The sequence below is a fragment of the Lepidochelys olivacea genome (assembly GCF_965140295.1).
Source record: "Lepidochelys olivacea isolate rLepOli2 genome assembly, chromosome: 2".
NCBI lineage: Eukaryota > Metazoa > Chordata > Testudines > Cheloniidae > Lepidochelys > Lepidochelys olivacea.
In genome coordinates, this window is record NC_140412.1 from 133,409,026 (window position 1) to 133,436,548 (window position 27,523).

At 40.2% G+C, this 27,523-nt stretch overlaps 1 protein-coding gene across 4 annotated transcripts in view; it reads left to right on the forward strand.

The window, feature by feature from the left end:
* The window catches only part of CDH18 (cadherin 18), an 849,773-nt gene that overhangs the window by 749,084 nt on the left and 73,166 nt on the right, over positions 1-27,523 (forward strand). For 3 of the 4 annotated variants that reach the window (XM_084618628.1, XM_084618629.1, XM_084618630.1), the window contains 3 exons: positions 1,196-1,363; positions 13,023-13,210; positions 26,071-26,324. In XM_084618628.1, coding sequence (XP_084474754.1) covers positions 1,196-1,363; positions 13,023-13,210; positions 26,071-26,324 — 610 coding nt within the window. Of the gene's footprint in view, positions 1-55; positions 175-1,195; positions 1,364-13,022; positions 13,211-26,070; positions 26,325-27,523 lie in introns of those variants that run through there. The other variant, XM_084618631.1, reaches the window with a different exon arrangement.

Genomic DNA, 27,523 nt, shown 5'->3' on the forward strand with positions numbered 1-27,523 from the left:
GTAACCACAGGCAAGAACAGTTCACAGAGTTCTCTTCTCCCCTTCTCCCGGGGCCGCAGGGAAGCAGTGCGGGGCCCTCAGCACCACGAGGTTGGCAAATCCGCGGGCCAGATCCAAAGCCCTGAGGGGCCGGATCCAGCCCGGGACCGTAGTTTGCCCGCCCCTGGCCTGGAGGTAGGCTGGGGATGCGGTGCGCTAGGGAGGCAACGGGGGGAGCGGAGCGGGGAGCTTGGCAGGCCACAGGGAAGAACCCTGCGGGCCACATGTCTGAGACCCTTGATCTAACATACCACCAGTGACAAAAGTAATATTGGTCCTATTGGTCAAGCCTTAGGTGATACCTGCACAACCCTTTTGTCATCAGTGTGCTTGAAGATATTGGAAGTTAGTAAACATTTCTGCTGATGATGTGTAAAATTAAGTAGAAACTTTTGCTCACTCACCTCCAGCCCTATCGGCTCTGCTGGGCTAGATAGGAGTCAAAAAGCAACAAAAATGCATTTTTCTCACTAAGGTCAACTGTTTACAGCTGTGAATGGATATAGGGATCAGATCAAGGCATTTTGAATAAGAGGGTGCCATTTTTGAAGTCACTTTTCAGAATAGTTCCAAACTTTATGCACAAAAACAAAAGATTATTATTTGTTTGGCTACTGGATAGTGGAATTTGAGACTTCTCTTGTGGGGCATGAATGCATATTCATTAATATTTCAATTAAACAGCTACTTAAGCAATTATTATATAAGATAAAACATTGTGTTTTTTTGGCAATGTGCCTTGAGGTCTTTGTACATTACATGAATTGGAGTAATCATTTATTAATATATTACATTTTCTTGTAATATGGGGTGTTTTTAATTTCTACATATCCTCAAGCAAGCTGTCTGTCTAGCAAATGCTGCCACAATTATATTATTTTTTTTAGAAAACAATGCAGTTCTCACCAACATTTCTCCACAACACATTGTATAACCCATTTTCTTTGGTTGTCTTCACACAAGAGACTTCCAATCTGTTGGTTAGAAATCAGAAATTAAATAAAAAATAGTTTATTTTGGCTGTAAAGGGGCTTTGCAATAGTAGAAGTTCTGTGTCCCACCTCGGGTGACAAAACAGGCTCTGTGGATGTCTACCCTTGACCACTGTTCAGAAGTGCTAACGCTGGTGTTTCTTTTATTTTTCTTTGCATCATAGGAGTCATCAGGACTGCCTTGCATAACATGGACAGGGAAGCCAGAGAGCATTATTCCGTTGTCATTCAAGCCAAAGATATGGCTGGGCAGGTCGGAGGACTATCAGGGTCAACAACTGTAAATATCACACTCACTGATGTCAACGACAATCCACCCAGGTTTCCTCAGAGTATGTAAAAGTTCAATATGTATTTGATTTGAAAAGCCACACTGATTTTTAATGATGGAAGTGACCTATTAATGAAAATCAATCACTGTTCAAGTTACAGGTGGAGAGGGGACACAAAAAGTGATGTTTTCAGGGGTTTTATTTTTCATCTTTTTCATGTGGGATAGTGTGTGAGGATGTGATACAATTCCAGCACAGAAGCCAACCATGATCCCTTTACATATAATACTACTACTAACAACAATAATAATAGGGAAAAGACAAGAACTCTACTGTGGGTTCTGCTCCATCCATTCTGAAATGTAATTACATGATAATATGGTATGGATTCACCAAATTAATCGTGTTGTTCCCATGACAGGGAAGGAATTATAAACTTTAATCCAGCATGTACATGCCCCTCCACCACCCCGCTCCAACACAAGATTTATAAATCACTTTTGATATTAAAAACAATAGTTCAAAGTATGATATTACTATTATTGTTGGTGTTGTACAGTAAATCCTGCCTTTTCCCGAAGTAAGTGAAGTGTGGATACTAAATATCAAAAACCAAATGCTCGCACATCACAAGTTATGACGAATGTTCATGTAGTAGGAATATCTTAGTGTAACTCCTCACTTATGGCATCATGTAGAATACAGATACTTCACACTTAGCTAGCATGGATGTAAATGTCAGTGTAGATGATGAGGCACTGCTTAGGTGAGTAGAGTAGGGTGTCCTACCTGCTTGAGCCTTTAATGTATGTACCCTTCATAGCTTTCTACACACCCAAGCAGTGCTTATTTTTATCAGTGTAGTGTCGCAGTGTCAGAGCCTCTCTCCACCCTCCCACCCACCCTCCCCACCCCCGCTGCCTCCCCCTGCCTTTCACTGCTGCATGTAATATACACCAGAGTGAGGGTGGGCACAGCCTGTCTTTCACCGTGCTGTGTAGCTTCATGTAACTGCAAGTGCATACAAGGTCACAATCAAATAACGAATAGGAAATGTATTGACACCCAGCATATGCATTTAGAATTCTGAAACAGGAGTTGTAGTCTTCTAAGACTTCAGAGTCTGGCCCCAAAAAGGTATTTAAGAGACTTTTCAGACCAAAATTGCATGACTAAACCTACTTTTGATTGCAAATTGGCTCAGGGCCAGTAAAAGTATGGTTATCTGGACTTAGACATTATTAAGAGCCACTGTAGAACATAATGGCCTAGCAACTATAAGTTCACCCAGTGGGAAATATGTTAAGCTGTTTAAAGGAAAAGATTTATAAGGAAGAATTGAGATCACAAAGCTCCAAGGAAAGATACAATTATCTGACAATTAATGTTATGTAGTTAGGAAGCTCTTTAAAAGTTTTGTAATAATGAATACTTGTCCTGTCCTTCCCATATGCACAATGAAGAGCCTTTGAAATGTAATCTGAGATAGTTAATTCAGTTTTATATCCCATAAAATTGGCAAGATAGCCACCACCATCTTTAACACTTTCACATTTTGATTGGAAAGATGAAGGCTACAGCATATAGTGGAATAAATGTAATATTTAGATATCTTAATTAACAAATAAAAAGTCTTAGGTTACCATGATGTGTGAGAATTCAGTGACCAAAGAAGGCAAAAATACAAAGCAGCATTCAAAAGTTTTGGAGAGTTGTTTCCTTTTATTGGAGGTAGGGAGAGTCAGGGTTGGGGATGTGCCTAGATATTAAACTGACACAGAAATGCACACCAACCTCCCTGGCAGGTTTTGGAGATGAGTAACTCCAATGTATGAACTCTAATGGCTGCCAAGTTTGCAGACAACACACAGGCTGAACTAGTGGTGTCACTGGGCAAAGTTCCAGTCTAGTGGAGAGTCTTGATTGTCCTTGTAATCTTCAGCACCAGTAAATCTTCCCCCCAAAACCCGTATGGTGCCTTCTTCTGCCACTCTCTGCAAAGCCACACAGAGTGACAACCTCCCCACTTAACAACAGCCTTCCTCCTTATTTCCAAAGCAAAGGCACAAGCCCCAGTACTCACTCTGGGCAGCAGCGATAATGGGTCCAGCTCTGGGTTGTCCTTCTTGTGAGATTCCTCCTTGGCACAGTGAATCATAGAATATCAGGGTTGGAAGAGACCTCAGGAGGTTATCTAGTTCAACCCCCAGCTCAAAGCAGGACCAATCCCCAACTAAATCATCCCAGCCAGGGCTTTGACAAGCCTGACCTTAAAAACCTCTAAGGAAGGAGATTCCACCACCTCCCTAGGTAACCAATTCCAGAGCTTCACCACCCTCCTAGTGAAAAAGTTTTTCCTAACATCCAACCTAAACTTCCCCCACTGCAACTTGAGACCATTGGTTCTTGTTCTGTCATCTGGTACCACTGAAAACAGTCTAGCTCCATCCTCTTTGGCACCCCCTTTCAGGTAGTTGAAAGCAGCTATCAAATCCCCCCTCATTCTGCTCTTCTGCAGACAAATAAATCCCAGTTCCCTCAGCCTCTCCTCAAAAATCATGTGCTCCAGCCCCCTAATCATTTTTGTTGCCCTCCGCTGGACTCTTTCCAATTTTTCCACATCCTTCTTGTAGTGTGGGGCCCAAAACTGAGGCCTCACCAATGCCAAATAGAGGGGAATGATCATGTCCCTCGATCTGCTGACAATGCTCCTACTTATACAGCCCAAAATGCTGTTAGCCTTCCTGGCAACAAGGGGACACTGTTGACTCATATCCAGCTTCTCGTCCACTGTAACCCCTAGGTCCTTTTCTGCAGAACTGCTGCCTAGCCATTCGGTCCCTAGTCTGTAGCAGTGCATGGGATTCTTCTGTCCTAAGTGCAGGACTCTGCATTTATCCTTGTTGAACCTCATCAGATTTCTTTTGGCCCAATCCTCCAATTTGTCTAGGTCCCTCTGTATCCTCTCCCTACCCTCTAGTGTATCTACCACTCCTCCCAGTTTAGTGTCATCCGCAAACTTGCTGAGGATGCAATCCACGCCATACTCCAGATCATTAATGAAGATATTGAACAAAACCAGCCCCAGGACCAATCCTTGGGGCACTCCGCTTGATACTGGCTGCGAACTAGACATGGAACCATTGATCACTACCCATTGAGCCCAACAATCTAGCCAACTTTCTATCCACCTTATAGTCCATTCATCGAGCCCATACTTCTTTAACTTGCTGGCAAGAATACTGTGGAAGACCGTATCAAAAGATTTGCTAAAGTCAAGGAATAACATGTCCACTGCTTTCCCCTCATCCACAGAGCCAGTTATCTCGTCACAGAAGGCAATTAGATTAGTCAGGCATGACTTGCCCTTGGTGAATCCATGCTGACTGTTCCTGATCACTTTCCTCTCCTCTAAGTGCTTCAGAATTGATTCCTTGAGAATTTTCTCCATGATTTTTCCAGGGACTGCGGTGAGGCTGACTGGCCTGTAGTTCCCAGGATCCTCCTCCTTCCCTTTTTTAAAGATGGGCACTACATTAGCCTTTTTCCAGTCATCTGGGACCTTCCCCGATCGCCATGAGTTTTCAAAGATAATGGCCAATGACTCTGCAATCACATCCGCCAACTCCTTTAGCACTCTTGGATGCAGCACATCCGGCCCCATGGACTTGTGTTCGTCCAGCTTTTCTAAATAGTCGTGAACCACTTCTTTCTTCACAGAGGGCTGGTCATCTCCTCCCCATACTGTGCTGCTCAGTGCGGTAGTCTGGGAGCTGACCTTGTTCATGAAGACAGAGGCAAAAAAAGTATTGAGTACATTAGCTTTTTCCACATCCTCTGTCACTAGGTTGCCTCCCCCATTCAGTAAGGGGCCCACACTTTCCCTGACCTTCTTGTTGCTAACATACCTGTAGAAACCCTTCTTGTTACTCTTAACAGCCTTTCCTAGCTGCAACTCCAATTGTGATTTGGCCTTCCTGATTTCACTCCTACAGGCCGGAGCAACATTTTTATACTCCTCCCTGGTCATTTGTCCAATCTTCCGCTTCTTGTAAGCTTCTTCTTTTTTTTTTTTAAGATCAGCAAGGATTTCACTGTTAAGCCATATTTGGTCACCTGCCATATTTACTATTCTTTCTACACATCGGGATGGTTTGTTCCTGCAGCCTCAGAAAGGATTCTTTAAAGTACAGCCAGCTCTCCTAGACTCCTTTCCCCCTCATGTTATTCTCCCCGGGGATCCTGCCCATCAGTTCCCCAAGGGAGTCAAAGTCTGCTTTTTGAAGTCTGGGGTCCGTATTCTGCTGCTCTCATTTTTCCTCTTGTCAGGATCCTGAATTCAACCATCTCATAGTCACTTCCTCCCAGGTTCCCATCCTCTTTTGCTTCCCCTGTTAATTCTTCTCTGTTTGTGAGCAGCAGGTCAAGAAGAGCTCTGCCCCTAGTTGGTTCTTCCGGCACTTGAACCAGGAAATTGTCCTCTACACTTTCCAGAAACTTCCTGGATTGTCTGGGCACTGCTGTATTGCTCTCCCAGCAGATATCGGGGTGATTGAAGTTTCCCATGAGAACCAGGGCCTGTGATCTAGTAACTTCGGTTAGTTGCCAGAAGAAAGCCTCGTCCACCTCATCCCCCTGGTCTGGTGGTCTATAGCAGACTCCCACCATGGCATCACCCTTGTTGCTCACACTTCTAAACTTAATCCAGAGACACTCAGGTTTTTCTGCAGTTTCATGCTGGAGCTCTGAGCAGTCATACTTCTCTCTTACATACAACGCAACTCCCCCACCTTTTCTGCCCTGCCTGTCCTTCCTGAACAGTTTATATCCATCCATGACAGTACTCCATTCATGTGAGTTATCCCACCCAGTTTCTGTTATTCCAATCACATCATAATTCCTTGATTGTGCCAGGACTTCCAGTTCTCCCTGCTTGTTTCCCAGGCTTCTTGCATTTGTGCTCATACTGAATCCTGTCCTGGGGTGTCCCTGGTCAGCCGCTCTGTCCTTTCTTGGCTTCGGGCAGAGTCTCAGCTGCTGCACTCTGTGAGGGCTTGCTTGTTGTAGACCTTCTGTCTGGAGCTCCAGACACACACAAACTCTGTTGCTCTCCCTCTCTCCAGGCTCTTACCCTCCCCAAACAGCATTTCCTCTTGGCCTATGCTCTCTAAACCCCAAAGGGGTTACATGATATATAATGCACATTTTCATATGTATTAAAATAACTTAATGTAGTTAAATATTACCAATTTTAAAAGTGTGATTGAAGAAACACATTTTTCGATAGAGATGATGTTCTAATAATTGGATGCCTTCATGGGTTCCTCTGTGACTGTTCCCAGTAAGGCAATCTAATAGCAATAATTCACTTAGGGTAAAAGCTGTTGCTATGCAGATGGCCCATGCGTCACTTAAGCATTACTTAAGACCTACTTAACTCTTTTAAGGCCTTAATCAGTGCATAGGGACATGTACTGGCTGTGTAGTTGGTTGATTTTCATCCTAACTACAGTAGGAAGCTATCAGCTCTATGTTTATAAAGATTTTTTTTCTAAATAATGTTCTCCAGCTCTTCAGTTTTAAGATGACACACACTGTTTTTTGGTTTTTTTTTCATCTGTGAGTTCCATAGCTGAGTTTTTGTTCCACAATAATTATTGCTTGTCCTTGTGCATAGTTTGCAACTTAGCATGACAATAGTCTTCTAGCATTTTGGTTTACATGCAATAAGGTTTGATTATTTAATATATTTAATAATTCTCTTCATATAATCTTTCTTAGAGTCTGGGATGAAGAACAGCTGGGATCTGGGTAGTTGGAAATTTTGCTGCGAGGATAATTTCCTGAAAGGCAATTATAAACATAAAATCAATATTCTTCCCACACATGCAGAAAAGCCTTAATTTTGTGGAAAGGAGAAGCTTGCAAGTGAGGGGAAAATATAAGAGCCTCTACGGATTTAGATTAGCTCAGCAGCTAGTGCTACTTAAAAATTAAACTAAACGTCTATCCTTTTCTGTTGTGAAAATTCAGCCGTTACATTGGGCCTTAGGGAGCAGAGACCAATGGGCAATTTGAGGGATCTCAGGCTACGTCTACACTACACGCCATTTTTGGCAGCATGTAGTGTACATACCTGGAAGCCTCACCCCCCCCCCCAGCATGAGTATAAATAGGAGTGTAGTCAGTGAGGCATGGCTTAGATAAGTAGAGTAAAGATATGCCTGAGAGGTATGAGTATGTATGCAAGCATATACCTTGTGTGCTGTCTACTTACCCAAGACGTGCTTCCTATCTACACTGCTATTTTTAAACATGTGGTGTCTCACTGCCTCCCCACTGCTGGAGTCTTTCCCTGCTGCAGGAAAAGGCTCCCCTGTGAGGAACAGTTCTGGAAGAGGGAAGACATCAGTGAAAGGCTTCAGCAGTTCCCTGCTGCTGGACCACTACTTTGTCATAGGGCAAGATACCAGCAGCTAAATGGCAGAAAGGAAAGGCTCTGCCAGCTCCTGGCTGCCAGAGCTGACTCCAGGAAAGGCTCCATCAGCTTGACCTTTCCCAGTGGCCTCCTCCCTGCTAGTCTTTTCTTGCCTCAATGAAAGGCTCTGGCAACAGGGAGCTGCTGGAGCTTTTCCCCACTGTTCCCCTCTGCCAGAACCTTTCACTGACACATGTAGCTACAACACTGTGGTGTGGACACAGCCTGCTTTTCCCTGTGGAGTGTAGCTATACAGACACTATCTGCTGCCAAAAATGGTGAGTAGTGTAGATGTAGCCTCAATGTGAGGAATCTCCAAAATGAGATCCTCATCGAGATTTCCTCCATGCTGCCCTGTTGTACCAGCTATGCTGAAATTTGTCACCAGCCAAACCATACTGCAACAGCTGGAAATAGTTTTCTGCAAAACTTTGATTTCTCCTCCAGCCCGTCGCTTTCAATCAGATATGGGTCTCAAGTTTAATCCAGACTACCTCAATACATTATTAAGTGGCCTCAAGGTAAAGGTTCATTTTGATGTCACGAAGAGGTGGACTTTATTACGCAATAATTCCTAGTAGTTGCTGATAAATATATTTAGATTATATTTCAATAGCCTGTATCTTTATTATCCAAGCAATTTTTTTTTCAAATTTAGCACACAAATTTGCATGCCAAGTTAGAATCAAAGTTCACCCTTTTTTGAGTTGGCTGAATGGGGAGGAAATATGGTCAGAATTGTTTTTAAAAGCACTCATAACTCAGAAAGAGTCAATGGGATTGTGTTTAAGATTTATGGAAAAACTGACAGTCCAGCTATGATGAAGCATGAAAAATGTTAGCCCCCTGCAAAGTGAATGTTTTGCAGATCTGAATGCAAGGACATAGGGTGCTAATGAAAACTATTTTGCAACTTTAACTGTAGAGGGCATTAAGACTGACATAAGAGTGCCACTTGAGGAATTATCTCAACTATTGAGCAGAACTTTACTGCCATTAAACATGAATCAAGTCAATGTTTGTATGATAGTCACACTGCATAACTCTCCTGCTCAACTGTTATTTTCTTCCTCTCTTGTTCTTAAAGTTTTCAATTATACAATTATTTCAATTAGTAATATGTATAATGTCTCTACTTCTGGTCCAAAAGAGACTGGCCAGTGACTGACACATCCTTTGTTTAAATGGCTTAGTGTACAATGTATTGATTATTCTCCTTTTTTTACAAGATAACATCAGATGAAGTAAATCCCCAAACTATTTGACTTTGATTGTTTTACATTTAAAAATTGCAAATGTTTCTCACCTTTTATTAAAGGTAAGCCTGGTAAGAGTTGAACTATCCAGGCTCAATTTCTTTAAATTTTCAGAGCATGTGGCTTCTCTCTAATTCTCTCAGCAGGAGATATGACAGGAGAAAAAATAAATAGGCATGTGTTTGTCTTTTATTATCTGATGCTGGTATGAGAATCAAATCTGTCAAGCCAAAGAGCAGCAACCTACTGTTCCAAACATAAGAGACGTGGGGGTGGGAGGTTGGGGGGGCAGTGGTTAACCCCCTATAAGAATTGTTTGGAATCACCTGCCTAGCAAGGTTGCTGAACCAAAGATATTAGGTCATTTTAAAAGCAGCTAGTATCAAGACCGTCCCAAGGAAATATTGTGTAAAAAGAGACAACCCTCAATGATCTGAATGGTTTTTTACCTTTTTCACTATGTTTTACATTCTTAATATACTAGAATCATTTGTTAACATATGATGTGCCCTGAGAGATGGAAAGGAATACATAACATAATAACTTACGAAGAACATAAAATGTATCCAAGAGTTAAGAGCTAAGGGTTTTCTGTTTGTTTGAGACAGCTAAGAATTCTCTCTCTCACTCTGTCGCTCTCTCTTTCTCTCTCTGGAGCTGGGCAAATAATGTGCAAGAAATAATTTTTGATGAATTTGCCTTCTTTTTATGTTCACAGAATGCCTGTGAGCAAATGTAATTTCATTGTATGTATAGATTATTTGAACTTAGTCAACTAAATAGGTTTTGAATATCATTTACAGCATTGCTTGCTTTATTTGAAAACTGAGATTTGTTGCTTTAACTGTATTTGGTCACATAAGGTTGATGGTATTGCCTTTGTTCCCCAGTTAGATAAGCGTAATTCTTATAATCAGGTTTTTATTGTAAATACTCCTGGAAGGTAAATTTAACACTCAGTTTTCAAGAGTATTTTAAGTATGTGATTTTAAAAATTGATCACATGACAGTTCTTGGAAGTCAAACACAAAAGGGTAGCTAACATGGCCAAAGAGATTTGTATTTAAATTCAAATAATTTCTTGTGAAAAATTATTTTCTTTATTCACCTACTTGGGGGGTTGGGTGGTGGGGAGGGTGAGTATTCCCACATCCATGACAATAGCCAGATGATTGTTCCACTTGATACAGTCATCCTTGTGCTTTTCTACATACAACAAATTATTCACATATATTCCTCACATGTCCAAGGTAGACGAGAACATTTCCCAGGATCTACATTGAAAATAAATGAACTTGTTTCAGCAAATACCAAACATTCATGACTGACAAATAGGGATAAAGATTCTAGCTAGAGCAGAAAACTAATGTTTTCTCTAAACAGCTCAATGTCATAAATGTGCTTTGTTACCCAGCAGCACAGTTACAAACATGGGTCCTGCCCTTGCAAAGGAGACTATGCAGCTGTAGTCCTGTAGACCTCACAAGACCCCCATTTAATCACTGGGACTCCATGTGGGTGCAGGTTTCTGCCCTGATGCAACAAGTTACAGAATCCAGTCCCCAGATCTCTATGATGTGGATTTCCGATGAAATTTGGAACAAGTCCTTGATACATTACATGAAAACTTCAGAACTTAATTTTACATCATTTCTCTGGGTAACACAGGGAATATAAAATCAATATTACTTTGTTCTAATTTCCTTACTGGTGAAATCAATGCTGGGTTTTAATTAGATAAACTGATTTTTTTTTAAGCTTCCTAGTTTAGTTTTGGGGTTGACAGCAAAGAGCTGAAGTAGTCTCACATTTGAAGAAAACACTGTATATTTGTTAGCAGCAGACTGAAAACAAACCCTTGTTTATCAAGTAAAAATAGAATGCAAGACCGAATGTGAGAAACAAATTCAGACTTTACAATAGCATCAAAGTCTGAGTTATTATCAGGTAATATAGTCTAGGTGTTCTTAAAATTCATCACAGTCTTAAAACTTCTTTTTCAAAATTACAGGTTACAATTCAGCAATGAATTTAAGTTCATATTTAATTTTCAAATGTATCTTTAAGTAGATCCAGTGCAGAGCATAGTTTTGAAAACACTTTTTGGTAGGATTAATGCTTTTTTTCTGTTATTCTTCATGACTGAAAGTGTCTCTTAAAGCAGAAACTGGGAAAAAAAAGTGTGCTTCTGAGAAACTCATGAAGAGTTGTCCTGATTCAAAATGACAGCACCATCTGTTGTTCTCAATAAGACTGAGGCCACAGGCTGTCCCCAATTAAGACAGTGGCAATTTTGGCCCAATCTTCTTTTGTTCTCAGTAGGTCTGAAGCCACAGGCTGCCATTAGCAAAGGTTGGCAGTCTGTAGCCTCAGTAGCTGTGCTGTAGTGACACCATGCGGAAAAAAAGTATGAAATGATGTTTTCACAAATCAGTTTAATATGTCTTCATTCAAAATGACAGCACCTTTATAATGCATTTATAATGGTGTTAAATATATTTTAAAGTGTTTTTAATTTACAGGGGTGGGGGTCGCACTCAGAGGCTTGCTATGTGAAAGGGGTCACCACTACAAAAGTTTGAGAATCACTGCCCTAATGTGTGTTAATGAGCACTACGTAAATGTCGATGAACATTCACACACACACACCCCCGATGAAAAAATATTTCCAGCAATTTTAATTGAAATGTATGGATGGGTAAAATAAGAAAAATGCTGTTTGATAACTTTATTAGAGCTTGATTTAAGCATATTTACTCTGCATATTTTGATATGTGATGTTAATAGTTTGTGATTTAATGTTTATGGAACTTTAACCATTTAAATCTCAACAGCTACTGTCATTAAATAATTATTGTCTAACTCTCTCCATTGTTTGATCCCCCCATAATTCCCTGAAACTATGAAAGTTTAAATAGACAAAAATCAAATAAAATGCTTAAAACCCATAATTATGTGATACTGTGAAAATTAAAACTGATAAAAAATCAAATATTTAAAATTATAAAAAAATCAAATAAAAGAAATTGAATTCTGCCAAGCCTAAATATAGGTCTGCTAGTATAACAGTACTGGGCATATTTCTCAATGAACTCAGTAATATTAAACTCTCCCGGCTCCATATCAACAGCCATTGGTGTCATTGTATCATAATTGCAGCTTCTCTTGTCTCATTCTTTTTTATAGGCATTTACGTTACATAATAGGCCTTTTTACGTTATGTCTAGACAATGGGGTGCATGAATACTCACTTCAGATATAAACAGATTTTGTTCAGTGCAATAAAGTTTTGAGTGGTAATCACTCTTGCAACTGCAAGAGTTGGGAAGGAAGAGAACAACTCCAAGCTTTTTACATTTGTAAATGTAGTTACAAATGTTTCCTTCACCAGATGAGGTGGAAAATGAACATAGAGAGTTATATGTTTACTAAGGCTGCAAAATACTCATGCTACACTGGCTGTTGCCTCTAAACCTTATATTGAAACACATGTTTCAAAGTATAAGAACTGGGACTTTTCTGTGAACATAGATTTTTACCCCACTGTAAGGAGACTGGTTCTGTCATTCTTGCCTACAAAACAGTGATCTGCTCTTTGAAGAAATTATGTCCCATAGTCAAGGTATGTGTAGTGTGTTGATACGTTGATATTTTTGTGTGGATAATATAAACCAGTGATTCACACCACAGTGTATTTTCCCAAATGTTTGCTAACAAGAGGTATTGTGCTCTAATTACTTAATTATCTCTTGAACTAGTATTTTATCTTTTAGTGGCCATCAGAACCTGCTTGTACAAATACTGGATGTCACTTAGAATTCTGGCTGGTGCTCTTTATGGTCAGAAATGTATATGGTTTGCAGTTTAGTATGGTCAGTATTCTGAGGTAATTGTGTTCTCTGATTAGCAGGCACGATGGGTGTTGAGCATTCTGAAATTCTGTTTCTAGCTTGATTACAAATATTGTCCTAATATTTTTTTCCAGAACATTATCAGCTGTATGTTCCTGAATCAGCCCAAGTTGGGTCAGCAGTAGGCAAAATCAAGGCAAATGACGCAGATGCTGGTTCTAATGCAGACATGAAATACACGATCATAAACGGTGATGGTTCTGGAGTGTTTTCCATATCCACTGACAAAGAGACACGGGAAGGAATTATTTCCCTGAAGAAGGTAAGCAAATGGCTTTGGAAGTGCTTCTGTAAATATAATTAAAATGTTAGTGAAGTCTGCACAAGACAAGCAGAGGTCAAGATGGAAATGTTTGTTTTAATTTGTAAACTTACTAGAGCACATATTGATCCAATGCTAATATAACGTCTCCATCAAAAGCTTTAATTCTGTGTTGGAAGTGCAGAAGGAGAAGGAGATGGGAAACAATCTGAAGGCAACAATTAATTAAATATTCTGTGCTTCTAGAATGACCAGAGTTCAGTATTCAGTAATATCCAAATAGACTGAATCAGATTAAACCATGTAGGATTTTTTTAAAGGTCCCGCCCCTTGCAAGTGGCTATATTGTTCATGAAACGTTTTGGATTAAACAAACTAAGTACAGACAGACAGCAAGAGTATAGTTGTCCCCAAATGTCTTGAATCCTGACCTAGAAGGTTCATCTATGGCAATGAGAAATTCAGTTTAGTTTTCATGCCTTTTCAGTCCTTGACCTCCCTGCTGAGACTACCGGAAAGGTGCCAATTATTGAGGTGGTTTATATAACATACACACTTACACCTTTGCAAATAGACTGAAATCACTAAGTAGCTATCAGGTGGTTATAACATATATGAATTATCCATGTTATCCAGATTCTAGTCAAATTGTTGGCCCTTAGACAAAAGGCTTTGTGCCATATATGGTGATGTTTAACTGAGTTCTACACAAATGGGTTTATGACACCGAGTTCATCTCATATCTGCATTAAGCAGGTCCCCTGAACTGAGTTTCTAGTAAATTCCCCACAAAATACTAAGACCCCTTTGTAGGATGTGACTGGATTTTTGTTTAGTTTTACATGAAGAAAACAGGAATTAACCATACACTGTTATAATTAATTAATTAATTTTCAAAACATTGCCAATGGTAGGAAATTGTTTTTAGATTTAAATCTCTGTTTGGATTAACAGGCATCAATTAGTTTTGTTTTTTTTTGTTTTGTTTTTTAATGTGGAGCTGTTGTTTACCTGTGTAGACCTGGATTATACTACACAAACAAGCAATGGAAGAATGCATTAAAATTCATATTTTACTAATGTATTTGCTCACTTTCAATGAAGGCAGAAAGAATGAAAAACAATCTCTGGAAGATATGAAGAAGGGGAGATGTTGGGAGGGAAGCTCCCGAAGTGAAATCAAACAAAACTTTTTGAAAGAAAATATACTCCCCCCATCTCACTTTTCATGTTTATTGAAATATAACCAAAAACCCAAAATTAGAGTCAAAGTAAGAACAAATCACAGATACACAAACACACACAAAAAATCCACACACAAAATCCAAACCCTCCCCACCCCAGAATTTTTGTCCTTAAAACTAGAAGATCAATCCAGTATTATAGGGCCCCATCTCAGCCTCCATTCCACCAAGCTCATACTTTTTTATCCACATTGCCAGTGACTGAACAACTGCATAAATAGCATGAACAAGAGTTTCAGGTGTGCCATTCTGTGCTTGCCCCAGACAGCTGAACAGTGGCTCTGCAGAGGTAGTATAAAACCATTGTATTAACAACTACCAGAGTTTCAGAGAAAATGTCTGTCTTTTACTTATTGGAACAGATGCTGAGTCCTCTGGTGTCTGAAAAAGATCCAAAAGTCAATTTTCCGTAAGTCTGGCCATGCAACAATGGAACTCTCAGTTTTGAAGCCAACAAATCCCAAATGCAGATGTAAAGGGAACAGAATAATAAAAACTGCTCCACTATCTCCTCTGACCCAGAGCAGGCTTCCTGAGGATCCTCTTCATCTACTATGTGCTTCCCTCATAGGCTACTTCTAAAATAGAATTTACTATGAAATACCTGCAACCATATGTCCCTGTACGTGACAGGAACTCTGTTATTTTGAAGGTTCTATAATGACCTTACTGAGACAATCTTTTGGGCAATTCAATACTTCTAAATGGCATTCGGAGAAATATTCCATAAGCATGCTCTGGTTTAGAGCTCTCCTAAATTGAGCCACCATGCTGGAATGCTGTTGCCTGAATTTGCCAATGGGAAATACATTTTAAAGTAAGCGTAGGTTAGAGGGAGGCTGCTTGACTGTTACGGGGGGGGGGGGGGGAATTACCCTTTTTTTCCACCAGTTACTCCATTTCTTCCCCTGTGACATATCGGAATAATACTGGGAATTGAGTTACCATTCTGAACTCTCAGCCATGCAAAGCCTATGAAAATTAAAAATACAAAGAATTCCATCAAGAAAGCTTCAGGGCATAACAACCCAAACCCCCTTCTTTAACTGGAAGGTAGACTCTCCAGTCTTCTCTCCATTAGGTTACATTATTGCCCCAGAGCATCTGAAAAAATAACCCGGTTTTCCAGGGGCAGGATACCCATACGCTATATAAATGCAAAGGACTAATAGGAATATTTATAGTTAATATCATCCTTTCTGCCAACATTAGTGTTCATCCCTTCCACCTCATCACCTTAATCTGGCACCTTATCACCTTAACCTGCTTTTCTCAGTTCTACTCAGCAACTGAATCACTGCCCAAGACAAGTCCCAAAATATCTGTAACTCCGGGAGGGCTCATCACAAGCTCCAACTTCTCTGAAAGAACAAAAGAGTACCATGAAATCCCCACCCACAAAAGCTCTTCTTCATGTTAATTGCTGCTCTGGCTGCTGCTGAATAATTATGTAAAGTGTAAAGAAAATAAAAGTCCCCATCTTCTGTGCTGCCCACCAGCACTGTGACATCATTTATGTGGATGAACATTTTCATTGACAGAGCGAAATTCCTCTTCCCCTTAATCCATGTATTTATGCCCTAAAATTCTATTACTATACACTGCCCACAGTAAAGTGTCCAAAGAAAAATAATACAATGGACTCAAGGGACAACTTTGTCTTATCCCAGAATATAGCCTCTCCCTTCCACTCTTTTACTAAAGGGCATAATACATGAACATCCAAGAGCTGCAGCCAATTAATAAACAGTAGGGAAATACCACTATGAGACTGGACCAACCATATATAATACAAGTTCATTCTTGTCAAAAGTTTTGGTCTGATCCAAGGACAAAACATAACTCTCCCATTTCCCCTGTCAACCAATTTCAAATACTTCCTGCAAACTACACAAAGTGCCTGCCAGCATGTGACCTTGAACTGCATTAAACTGAGTGGGATGCAATAATTTCCCTGCTTTTTCTCCAAACTTTTTGCTAGAAAAGCCAAAATTTTGTTTCCTGTTTTCAAAATGGTATTAGGTCTCCAGTTCCTGATGTCTTCCCAATCCTGTTTTTGAAAAAAAGAGAGGCCTTCATAAAAGGAAGGTCCGATGTACATGTATTCAAGGTGTCACTGAGAGCACTGCAGAGAGGGGATTCGTAAACCTTTGATAAAATTTGACTGTGTAATAGTCCGCCCTCAGAAAAGTTCCTTTCTTCAGTGACAAGACAACTACATGAACTTCCGTTTCCTCTATTGGCCTCACAAGTGAGTCCTGTTCCTGAACTGCCAGTGTTGGAAAACCTGCAATACTATCCAAAAACTGCTGCTGCTAGAAATGAGGAATGGTTTGTCCCTAAAAGAGCTCATTGTAATATTTGTAAATTATCCTCCACATGCCATTAGAGTCCCTGCAGACCTGCCCAGTGTTAGGATCCTGTAACCCCACCATAACCCAAAATAGTCTCTTTTCTTTACATCCTGAAAACATATCAGAGGAGACTATTGCACCTTCTGGCCTCAATTTTTTTGCAAATATAGCTGATTCCGGCTTTCTCCTTCAGTACTGAACCATTTCCTACTTAACTTCCCCAGAGATCCTTATTTCTAGGCATTCCCCACCTTGCAGTCAACTATGAAGATCTCTCAAATAGCTCTGCAATGCTAAATAATGCCTAATGAGATGTATGCAGCTGTCCTGAAAAAGAATGTCGACAGCTCACCAGATTCCTCTGTGTCCATTCCCAGCACTCCATCTGGGGTTCATGAAACTTCCAAACTATTTCTCTTTCTACAAAGATGGCTTCAACTTTTCTAATTGTCACTGCCCTATTAAGTAAATAACCATTTAGTTTCTAATAGCATTGACCCAAAAATCACTGTTCTATACTCCCCCAGTTCAACTTGACCAAGCAGTCGTCAGAAAACTCTACTGGCTGCACTACACATTGTCCAGTCATTGAAGTAGCTTTTGCATATACCCTGTCCAATCAACTACTCTACAAAATTCTCCTCTACAAAAATGTGAATTCCCCCTCTTTCACTGAATGAGGATACACAAAAAACATTTCTTAATCCAGCAACAACCCACACTGCTTCTAAGTAAGTTGCATTAACTCATAACCCTGCCAATTGATTCACACTGTCAGTCACTGCAGCTAAACAATTAAAATCTCCCATTAAAAACAAGTGTCATAATGTCTGTTAAAAAAAAAAAGGAGCAACCTCTGTAAATAAATCTTTCCTCAGCTTTTGATGCTGTGGGTTATAGATGGTGCCACAACAATACCCCAACCCAAATAACAGAAATCAATGAATAAACATCTTCTCAGCTGCAGTTCTTCTATGCTTTATACTGATGCTCCATAAGTATAAAACAGTACCCCTACTCCTTCATATGTATCAGATACTGAGGACCAAAAAGATGGTCTCCTCCTCCACTCTCTCTGCACTCACAAAATGTGACACCTAGAATATTGCTTTTGTTTCCTGCATCCCCATGAAATCCAAATCCTGCCCCTCCAAAAACTTAATAGATCAACTTCCTCCAGACCACACTCAGAATGGAGTGCATACTCCAAATTGCAATACCATCTATACAAAGGAAGGTCCAAGTACTTACTGGTACTTGTGATTCCTGTCTACTTGACCACCTCGTCACTGTTACTAATCTGTCTGATTTGCCCACACACTCTTTCCTTTAGCCACTTTTTCTTTGTTGGCTGGTTTATTATTCTCAGCTATGGGGGGGCCTTCTGAGTCCCCAGATATTGATCCCAACTGAGAGTTCTTTCTGAAGTTGCTCAAGCCCAGTAACCCCTGGGTCCCTTTCCCCTAATGAATGCATTTGTAACCCACCCACAGGGTCATCTCTCTGCTCTCCCTCATCCAGAAGAGTGCCTAATACAAACTGTATTATAATGCTGCCTGTTGGATCTGTGAAAATACTATGTGTTTCTCTGGGAGTCGTCCGGAATTGGGCTCTATCTCCCGGAGGCTACTGAAGCCAAACTGGAATTTTTTAGGCGATAAAGTCTGGTGGTGCAGCAGGGCTAAGGCAAGGTCCCTGCCTGTTCTGACCCCACACCGCTCCTAGAAGTGACTGCCAGGTGCCTACAACCCGTGGGGGGGGGTATCTGGAAGGGGTGGGGGTCTGGGGGTCAGGGGCCAGAGGGCCTTGAAGAAGGGGTGGGGCAGGGAACAGGGCAAGGGTGCGATTGGGTTTGTGCGATTAGACAGCTGACAACCATATATGTGGTTCAGACAGCTGTAGGCCATAACCCCAGCAGTCTTCTCGGATCCTCTATTTTAAAAAATCCTACTGTTCTTGAAGCTCAGCACATAAAAACATGCTGCCCAACTATCAGGTCTTCTATACCAGAAGCTGCCAGTCCCTCCCTGGTGACTTGGCTTCCTGCACAACCAGTTACACCTGCAGATGTTCCTTTCCAATTTTCTCTTTTTCTTCGTCATCATCTCTAATAGACTCCTCCACATTATTAGTGCTTGTACCCTCTTCTGTATTATCCTGGCTCTCAATGGTTCCCACTCCCTTGCTCTGATCCCTTCCCAATCCTTTACTGCTAAAGAACAAAGTCAGTCCTTCTCTCAAAAGTAGGGAGGCCATGCTGCTCAAAATAGGGCTTTCATCAATCATTGCAGGGCTGCTTGGAATCCTCTGCCCCCCAGCTCAAGGAAGGAGGAAAGGTCCTTGCACGGGTAGGAATGCAGTCTTTCCCTATTTTGCCATGTCTCTGGGCACTGCCTATAAACATGCCACTTTTTACACACACACACACACACACACACACACAGCATCTAATGAAGTCCCTGCCATCCTCAGTTTTGTATGCATTAGAACAAAAGTGCATGTACTTCCTCAAACACTCTTTAATTCTACAGTTAAGAGAAGTGCATGGCTTCCAAGGATGCCTACAGTAACTCTGTTCAGAACCTAAATAAAATATGTTGGCAAGATGCTGAACTGTATTATTTACCTGGAAAAGTACAAAGGTGCCTTGAATTCACTATTCCAAACTCTACATTGACCCTATATTTTAATTGGAGGCTACAACACTTTGGCATAACATGAAACCCAGCGCAGAATGTCTGTTTCATGTATGTTTTTATTGTGGAAGAAAATAGTCACAGGCTTAATGGCAGGTTGGAATAAAGAAACGGCTACTATATCATCCCAATCCCTACTTCCTTTCCCAATTCCAAACCGCTCCCAGAAAAAATCCAGTTCGTTATCAGAGTGAAAGCTGACAATGAATTCTCTGCTGCCTAGCAGGTGGATCACAGTTTTCAGCTGTGCAAGCGAGAAACCTAAAGATTTTAACAAGAGTCAAAACAACAAAATCCCTAGTGTGACCTTTGTCTGTGTCCTCTCTGTAGCTCGGACGTATCACAAATCTATGCCAAGGCATCCTAAAATAATCCTTCCATTGTGAGGCACCCTGCCCAGAAGCCTGATCCTGATTGGCTATGACAGCTGCATGGGATTTGTTCCTGGGTGGCCCCTCAGAAGACATAGAGTCAGAAATAGACAAGTTAGGTCCTTCCTTATTGTCATTATTCCATGGCTGCTTATTCACAACAGGCCTTTCTGCTCCCTTATCAGCACTGCAGCTTCCCTCTGTGTTTCTGGGGCCCCCAGGGTCAGGAAAAACAAAAAACCCTACTTCAGAGTCTTAAAAAATGATTCTTTTAGGGCACTTTTCCCTCTGGTCAGCTCATATTCTTAATAATACTGAGTGAAATCCATTAAAGTGAATGGACCCCTGCAACAGAGGAGAGCCCAGTACTAGTCCCCTCTCCAATCACAGAGGAAGGGGGAGTCATAGGTGTGACTGCTAAACTGCCCTACACCCCTACATTACTGATACAGCCTGATTGTAGCAAAGCTCCAATGTATTCTTGCCCCTCTTGAACACCCAGGCAGAGTTTGAAATGGAGTACGCCCTGCAAGCCATTTCCCAGAGTAAGGAGAACTAGTTCCACTATATCTATACCAACAACTTCCTTTGTCAGCTGCTCCCCAACAGCAGAGAAAGGTACAGAAAACTCTTTCTCCTTTTGAACACGTACTCCTATTGCCTGTCCCTTCATTGCAAATCCTTCCAGTCCCCAAGTGAAGTTCCCAAGTCAGCTTCCCTACAGATACATTTGGCCTGGGTGCACAACCCCCTCAGGCAACACAGGAACAAGGCTTATAACGTCACCTCATAGAACCATGGGATCTACCAGTCTGCGCACAGTAACTTCTGCATCAGTTTCCAAACAAACAGACTTTTCCACCATCACATCCAGTGAACACACTGGAGGAACAACACTTCCTTCAGCTCCAGCCAGTAAGGCTGCAACCATCTTGGCAAGAAGAAGAAATTAGAACAAACTCTCTCTTGTATAAGCACCTAACAATAGTCCTACATGTAAAAGTAGATAAAAATACCTTTATTTGACACCGCCAATATTGGCCTATGCATTATTATTTTTTATTTTACAGTATGCACAACTAATTTGTATATAAGTTATGAGATTTTATAACTAACATTTCATTTTATTGTGTGGGTTTTTTTTTAAAATGGCTCATATGTCTATCCAAATCATGTCAAGTTTTGATTCATTTGTTTATAGTGAGTGGGTAGCATCTGCCTTTTAATATTAAATGTGTCTCTGTATAGTAAGAGTGACAACTGATGCAGATGCATAGAAATAAATTCTGCCCTTCTTTGTGTTCCTGCAATCCCAGTAAAGTCAGTATGGTTATATAAATGTAACTAAAGTCATAATCTGGAACATTTTGTTTAAAATAAGAGTGGTTCAAACCTCTAAAAGCTCACTATGACTATTGCCCATTAAATGCAATACATTTACATTTTAAAAACACGAGGCGAAGGTGCAGAAATTGCATTGATACTATATGCTTCAACCAGGTTAAAATCTGAGTTAACTCCATTTATGGCTGAGACTGTAGCAGCTGGGAAATGTTCATTTTCACACTATTTTGTTTTAGGGTACATTCAATGTGAACACAGCCTGTTTTTGTATCATCATGCAAAATAATAGGTGATGTGAGTCACTTGCACATTCAGACATACAAGGGCATATTTTGCTGAGCTAATACTATGGTTTGGATGAGCTGAAATCCAATGCTTCAGAAAATTCCTGGCATCCCATGTCCCCTGTATTGCCTCTGAGACATTATACTATACCCACTGGCTATATATACATTTTAAAAGCGTCCTTCGGCAATATGTTTAGTGTTTGGTCAATTCTATAAATGGATGCCTGAAAGGCATTTAAGATCTATATTTTTATCAAGAACTTGAATATGAGCCCCTAAACTAATTCTGTACTCCTGTGATTCCAGTTCAGGGAATGGAAGGTAATTTCAGATAATCTTTAAAAATCTTTCTCCTCGTTTAATCACTGTAACATTTTACCTCAAATAGCTTATCTCTGCTAAGATCACAATCGGTTTTGTTCAGTAAATAAAGTTGCAACAGATTCTCTAAAGCATATAAGAATATCCCTTCCCTCTTGCTTTTCTGAGGAAGAATGTACTGTATCATGAGCACATCAGAAAAGCCACAAGTAAATGTAGTAACTAAGTCTACACAAAATTTCTCTTCAAAATCATCTGAAATTTGGCAGGTTTGAAGTTTTGATGCAAGAATAAACTTCTCAGAGATTCACTCAAGGCTCTAGGCCAGGTTGGTCAACCTGACTGAAATGCCCACATCAGCTTCTGTGAGGATTCTCTCTAACCTCGTTGTGGTCTGACCCAGGGCCTTCTATTCCCTCACAACCTCCTTCCCTCATGGTCCCTGTGAGTGCACGCTTCAACCCTTCTGACTTCTGTCTACAGAACAGACCTCAAGCTTTCATCAAAATCTCATGAGCAAGCTATAATTTCCCTTCACTTCATATGGTTTATCAGTTCTGGGGAGAAGAGGGTGAAAGTGTGACAAAAACCATTACTTCCCTGGGTGGCATATTCCCTCCAATCACCCATTCTATCTCTTGGGGAAGGGGTTGGCTATATTTTTACTGACTCCCTCAAACAACTAGAAAACATGTTACTCTGTGGAATAGCCTGAGTAGGCAGCCCAGCCCATATTCCCATTGCCCCTGTGCTGAAGTGGAACAGAAAACAGTCCTCCTACTGCTGATGGAACTACTGCTGAACCTCACCAAAATCTGAGTCCTGAGAAACCCATACTGCACTAAGGTAGTGAATGCTTCCCCAAATTGCTTAGTAAACCAGTGAGTTTTGGAAATGGTCATGTGAGATTCATTTAGTGGTTTTTATATTAACATGATGACGTTGCGGTCCAAATACAAGACAGCACAAAGCTTTAAGCAAGCAAGCAGGCTGGTCTGCCAACGGCTGGTCCTGTCAGCTTTACACCCTCTCCTTTATTCTTTCTCTCCCCCCGCGCATTGCATTCTCCAACCGATAAAAGGAATACACTGGCTTTGTTTAACATTCTTATTTACCAATTTCTATCTACCGCATTCCTTGCTCTCGGGCCTTGAGCCCAGTCCTGGGAGGCTTCCCACGGTTCATGTCATCTGGGCGAGATTCCAAGGTTCATGCCCTTGAGAGGAGCCGTGTGTGCACTGCTCCTACACAACACTCCAGGTGTGCCCTGAATGTTGCCAAGTGCATGAACCTTGTATGAGTGATACAACATGAACCTGAAACAACTGGAAGAGCAAAACCACAAAGGTATATACAGCCCAAATACTACCTAATCTATAGTAGGGTGAATACTGTATACCAAATGTTTAGCCCCATTTTAACCAGGCCTCCATTGTTTCAGGTGAAAATGTAATCGTGGACACAGGATTTTTTTTTCTTTTAGATTACATAAAGCCAAATTCAATTTAAGTACACAACTTCAAGCAGCCGCCATACAAAATCTAGTTCTGTCAGTCCAAATGACAAACACACTTCAATTTCCCACATTTTACATTAAATGTAAAAGAAAAAGGTCAAATGATAGCAAAAATTATTGGTAGTTGTGGAATATTTTGTTCGTTTTTGTTATATGAGTGAGTGTCCTAGGTTCACCTTAGGATTTTAAGTGGCAAATTCTCCACTGATTTTCTCCCTGTCACCTCACTGCCTTCAGTATGATTGTATGGGGTGTAAATCACTACCGTATGTGTCCCATATGCTACGGAATAGCTAAATATTAAAGGGCATTGGTCTTCCCACCACCATGAAGCGCAAAATAGCAGAGTGGAATGGTCTTCCTCTCCCACTTCTCAATGACAGATTCTCTTGGATAGGCTGGAGGAAGCAGAAAGAAGAAGAGAGGAAAAACTGCATAGGTCTATCTTTTGGACATAAAGGCATAGATGCCCTTGAAATCTCAGCTGTTCCCTGCTTATATGAAGTTATTATTCCTGCTTTGCTGTAGCTACAAATATTGTTAAAATAGAGATAAACTTTGTTGAAGCTGTTGGGTACAATTGCCACCCTTCATTTAAGATAACTGCAAAAAACAATTACGTTCCTAATTAGACTGTGTATCTTGCAACCATGTATTTGATTTATAGCTCTCCACAATTTACTTGGGAATCCAAATATTGCTATGGGCCCATTTACTTTCATCTTTCCACAACTATGGCTTAAATTGTGTTTCCAAAGTAATACACGTATGTTAGTTGCATTTTGCATTGTCTTGTATAATTGATCATTGTCTAAACATGTCATCTAGCAGTATGAATTGTCAATTTATGTTCACTTCTTTTAAAATAGACGTGCTATTAAAACACTGACTAACAAGGTCATATGAGACGTAATTACATAATTATGTTGTGGCAATAGGCAATGATTATTTGTTTTGAATAATGTATATGGTTCTGATCTGCATGCTGGAAGATTTGCTAGGTCCTGAGAAATTTGTATGACTTTTAAAATAACATACATTTCCATGCAAAGAGACCTCATTTCCTTAGCATTAAGATTGCACAAGTTCATTTCGTTTCAACATACCCAGTAAAAACTGAAGAAATCACCACAACTTTAGGCAACTTTAACATCCAGACAAACCTAAATGCCATACCTTATCACCGAAACATACTGTAGACCTGATGTTCACAGCAAATTCCCTTTCACTTGGAACATATAGCCCCAATGGTTCACACAACTAGTTCATCACAGTTCCTGCCTTAATTAGTGATTTTTTAGATTCTTGATGTTGATAGGAAATGCATGTATGTAGCTGTCACTTTGAAGCTTCACTCTTGCACCGAGTTCTACTCAGTCAGCCCTTTGTGATTTCAATGGAGTTCTGTGTTGGGTATCATTTCTGCTTGCAGGAAGCTCAGTGCTGAATCGGGGTCTTATGTGTGTGTGTGTACCACAAAGTGTGGTGTTCATTGTTTAAAAAGAGCTAAATGCTTTATGTTTATGTAATTTCACAAAATGTCTTAATAACATTGTTAAACAGTTAGAACTTTCTTGAGGTTGCAGAACAATTTCCATTATAAGCTACTTTTTTCATATGATCAAAATTTTCTTATATATTCAAAATGTGATCTTATATTTTCCTTGCTTGTTGTTTGCTCAAAGATGGAATTGGTTCAAACATTAGAACAAAATCTCTTCAGCCATTTGGGAGTTTAGTGATGGGGAAAAAATACACATACACACACACTCTCTCTCTCTTACATTTCCCTTTTAAAATAAAGAATCTCTCTTTCTCTTTTTAGAAATGACTGACGTATGAAGTATGGTGTAGATTTAATCCTCTGATGACTAGTACCCTCTTTATTTAAAAGCATTATTATTTTTTAGTTTACTAGTTTATGAACCTTTGAAAACTACAGCTTGAGCACATATATGCATTAAATTGGTACATGAGTACACTGCATATGTGCTTGCATCATGGAATGTGTTCACTTTGCATCTAGAATCACAGGCCAATCTCTGTGATCCTGGGATTGTATTGTATTATTATTATTATTATTACCCTCTTTCCCCCATGTAACTCCCTAGAATGTTTCACAAAATTACAAGCATGTAGCCCTTTTGTCTTACATGCACCCGATACTGCACAGTAGTACCAGATGGTAAACATGAATATCTAAAATTGTTTAAAGAAAAAATTATTAAGAAACACCATGTGATCACAGAATTAAAGACATAGGACCAAATTCTGCTCCAGAGATTTCAATGAAGTTATTCGAGATAATCAGAAGGGTAACAATGAAAAATGCAGCTCTATGCCATAATATTTACACACTAGAGGCAGAATTAAGATTGCACATGTAACCTTATATTTTATATGTCATGACTGAATGTACAGCTGCAAAGTTACCATTGCATTAATATAATTTAATGTGTACTTATTATTCAAGGCGTGAATGGATGTAAAAAGAAGCAGAATGTAAATTTAGAATTTTTTTCATGTGTTCAACCCAAGCCCAAAGTTCTACACTACAGTTTTATAGCCCCATAAACCAAAGTCAGCTGCCATGGGCCAGCTGCAGGTGGTTTAATGCAGTGTAGACATACTCCAATTGTCTTTCCGACAAAACTGAAAGAAATTTTGTTTGCAACAAGTTAAAAAAAAAGCACAATATGATAATGTCATATCTTTTTCTTCCAACAGCCACTCAACTATGAAAAAAAGAAATCCTATACACTTAATATAGAAGTAGCAAATACACACCTTGATTTCCGTTTTTCACATTTGGGACCCTTTAAAGATGTAACAATGTTGAAGATCATTGTTGGGGACGTGGATGAACCTCCACTATTCTCTATGCCTTCCTATGTCATGGAAGTTTATGAAAATGCGAAGATTGGGACTGTTGTTGGTACAGTGGCAGCACAAGATCCTGACAGCACTAACAGCTTAGTAAGGTACAGTAAGTCCAAGTAGTACTGAATTGATCTCTGGTTGCTAATGGATAAATGAGATCTGGGATATGTCGGATTATGTATTTTCTGTTAACCTATATTAGAAAAAATGGATGAATTTTTTTTATTCCCAACATCCAATTTTGTGTACGTACTGTAGTTATCAGCTTTTCAATTAATTTGTGCTAAATTGAGGCATTTTGCCATCAACCTGAATAGAAGTTAGCATGAAGCTCACGTTGACACAATCCTTCTCTGAGTAGTCCATTGTGCAGGAATGATTTACTGTTCATAGTATCATAGAATCATAGACTTTAAGGTCAGAAGGGACCATTATGATCATCTAGTCTGACCTCCTGCACAACGCAGGCCACAGAATCTCACCCACCCACTCCTGTAACAAACCCCTGACCTATGACTGAGCTATTGAAGTCCTCAGATTGTGGTTTAAAGACTTCAGGTGCAGAGAATCCTCCAGCAAGTGACCCATGCCCCACGCTGCAGAGGAAGGCAAAAATGCCCCAGGGCTTCTGCCAATCTGCCCTGGAGAAAAATTCCTTCCCAACCACAAATATGGCGATCATCTAAACCCTGAGCATGTGGGCAAGACTCACCAGCCAGACACCCAGGAAAGCATTCTCTGTAGTAACTCAGATCCCATCCTATCTAGCATCCCATCACAGGTCATTGGGCATATTTACCACTAATAGTCAAAGATCAATTAATTGCCTGACTCATCTGGTAAGATTGTACAGCCTGCTGTTCCACTCCACAACTGGTGTAACCAGCCCATTCCCTGGTTAGGACCGTGACCCTGGCTTCTCTCTACCTTCTTTTGAGGTGCTATGCTTGCACAGGGAGAAAGCAGTCACTGCACTTTCCCAAATGGAGGAAATTTAACAGTGACAAGCACTTGTGCCAGGTGTCAAGGAGGTTCCTCCCACACCATGGGAATGCAGTAATTTTACAAAATATTTATAATCTGAGTTATAATATTCTAATATTTTTCATTCATATCAGAGTAGAAAAGAATTTGGGTCATCTAGTGAATTTTCTTGCATTGCTGATATTGTTTGAGGCATACTTTGCAAACATTTACTACCAGGCAAAGTACATACAAGGATGATTAGTCCTGTTGCTATTTGTCTCAGTAGCGAGCATGTGCTAGATCAGATACGTCATTTGTAAATGAAACAAACATA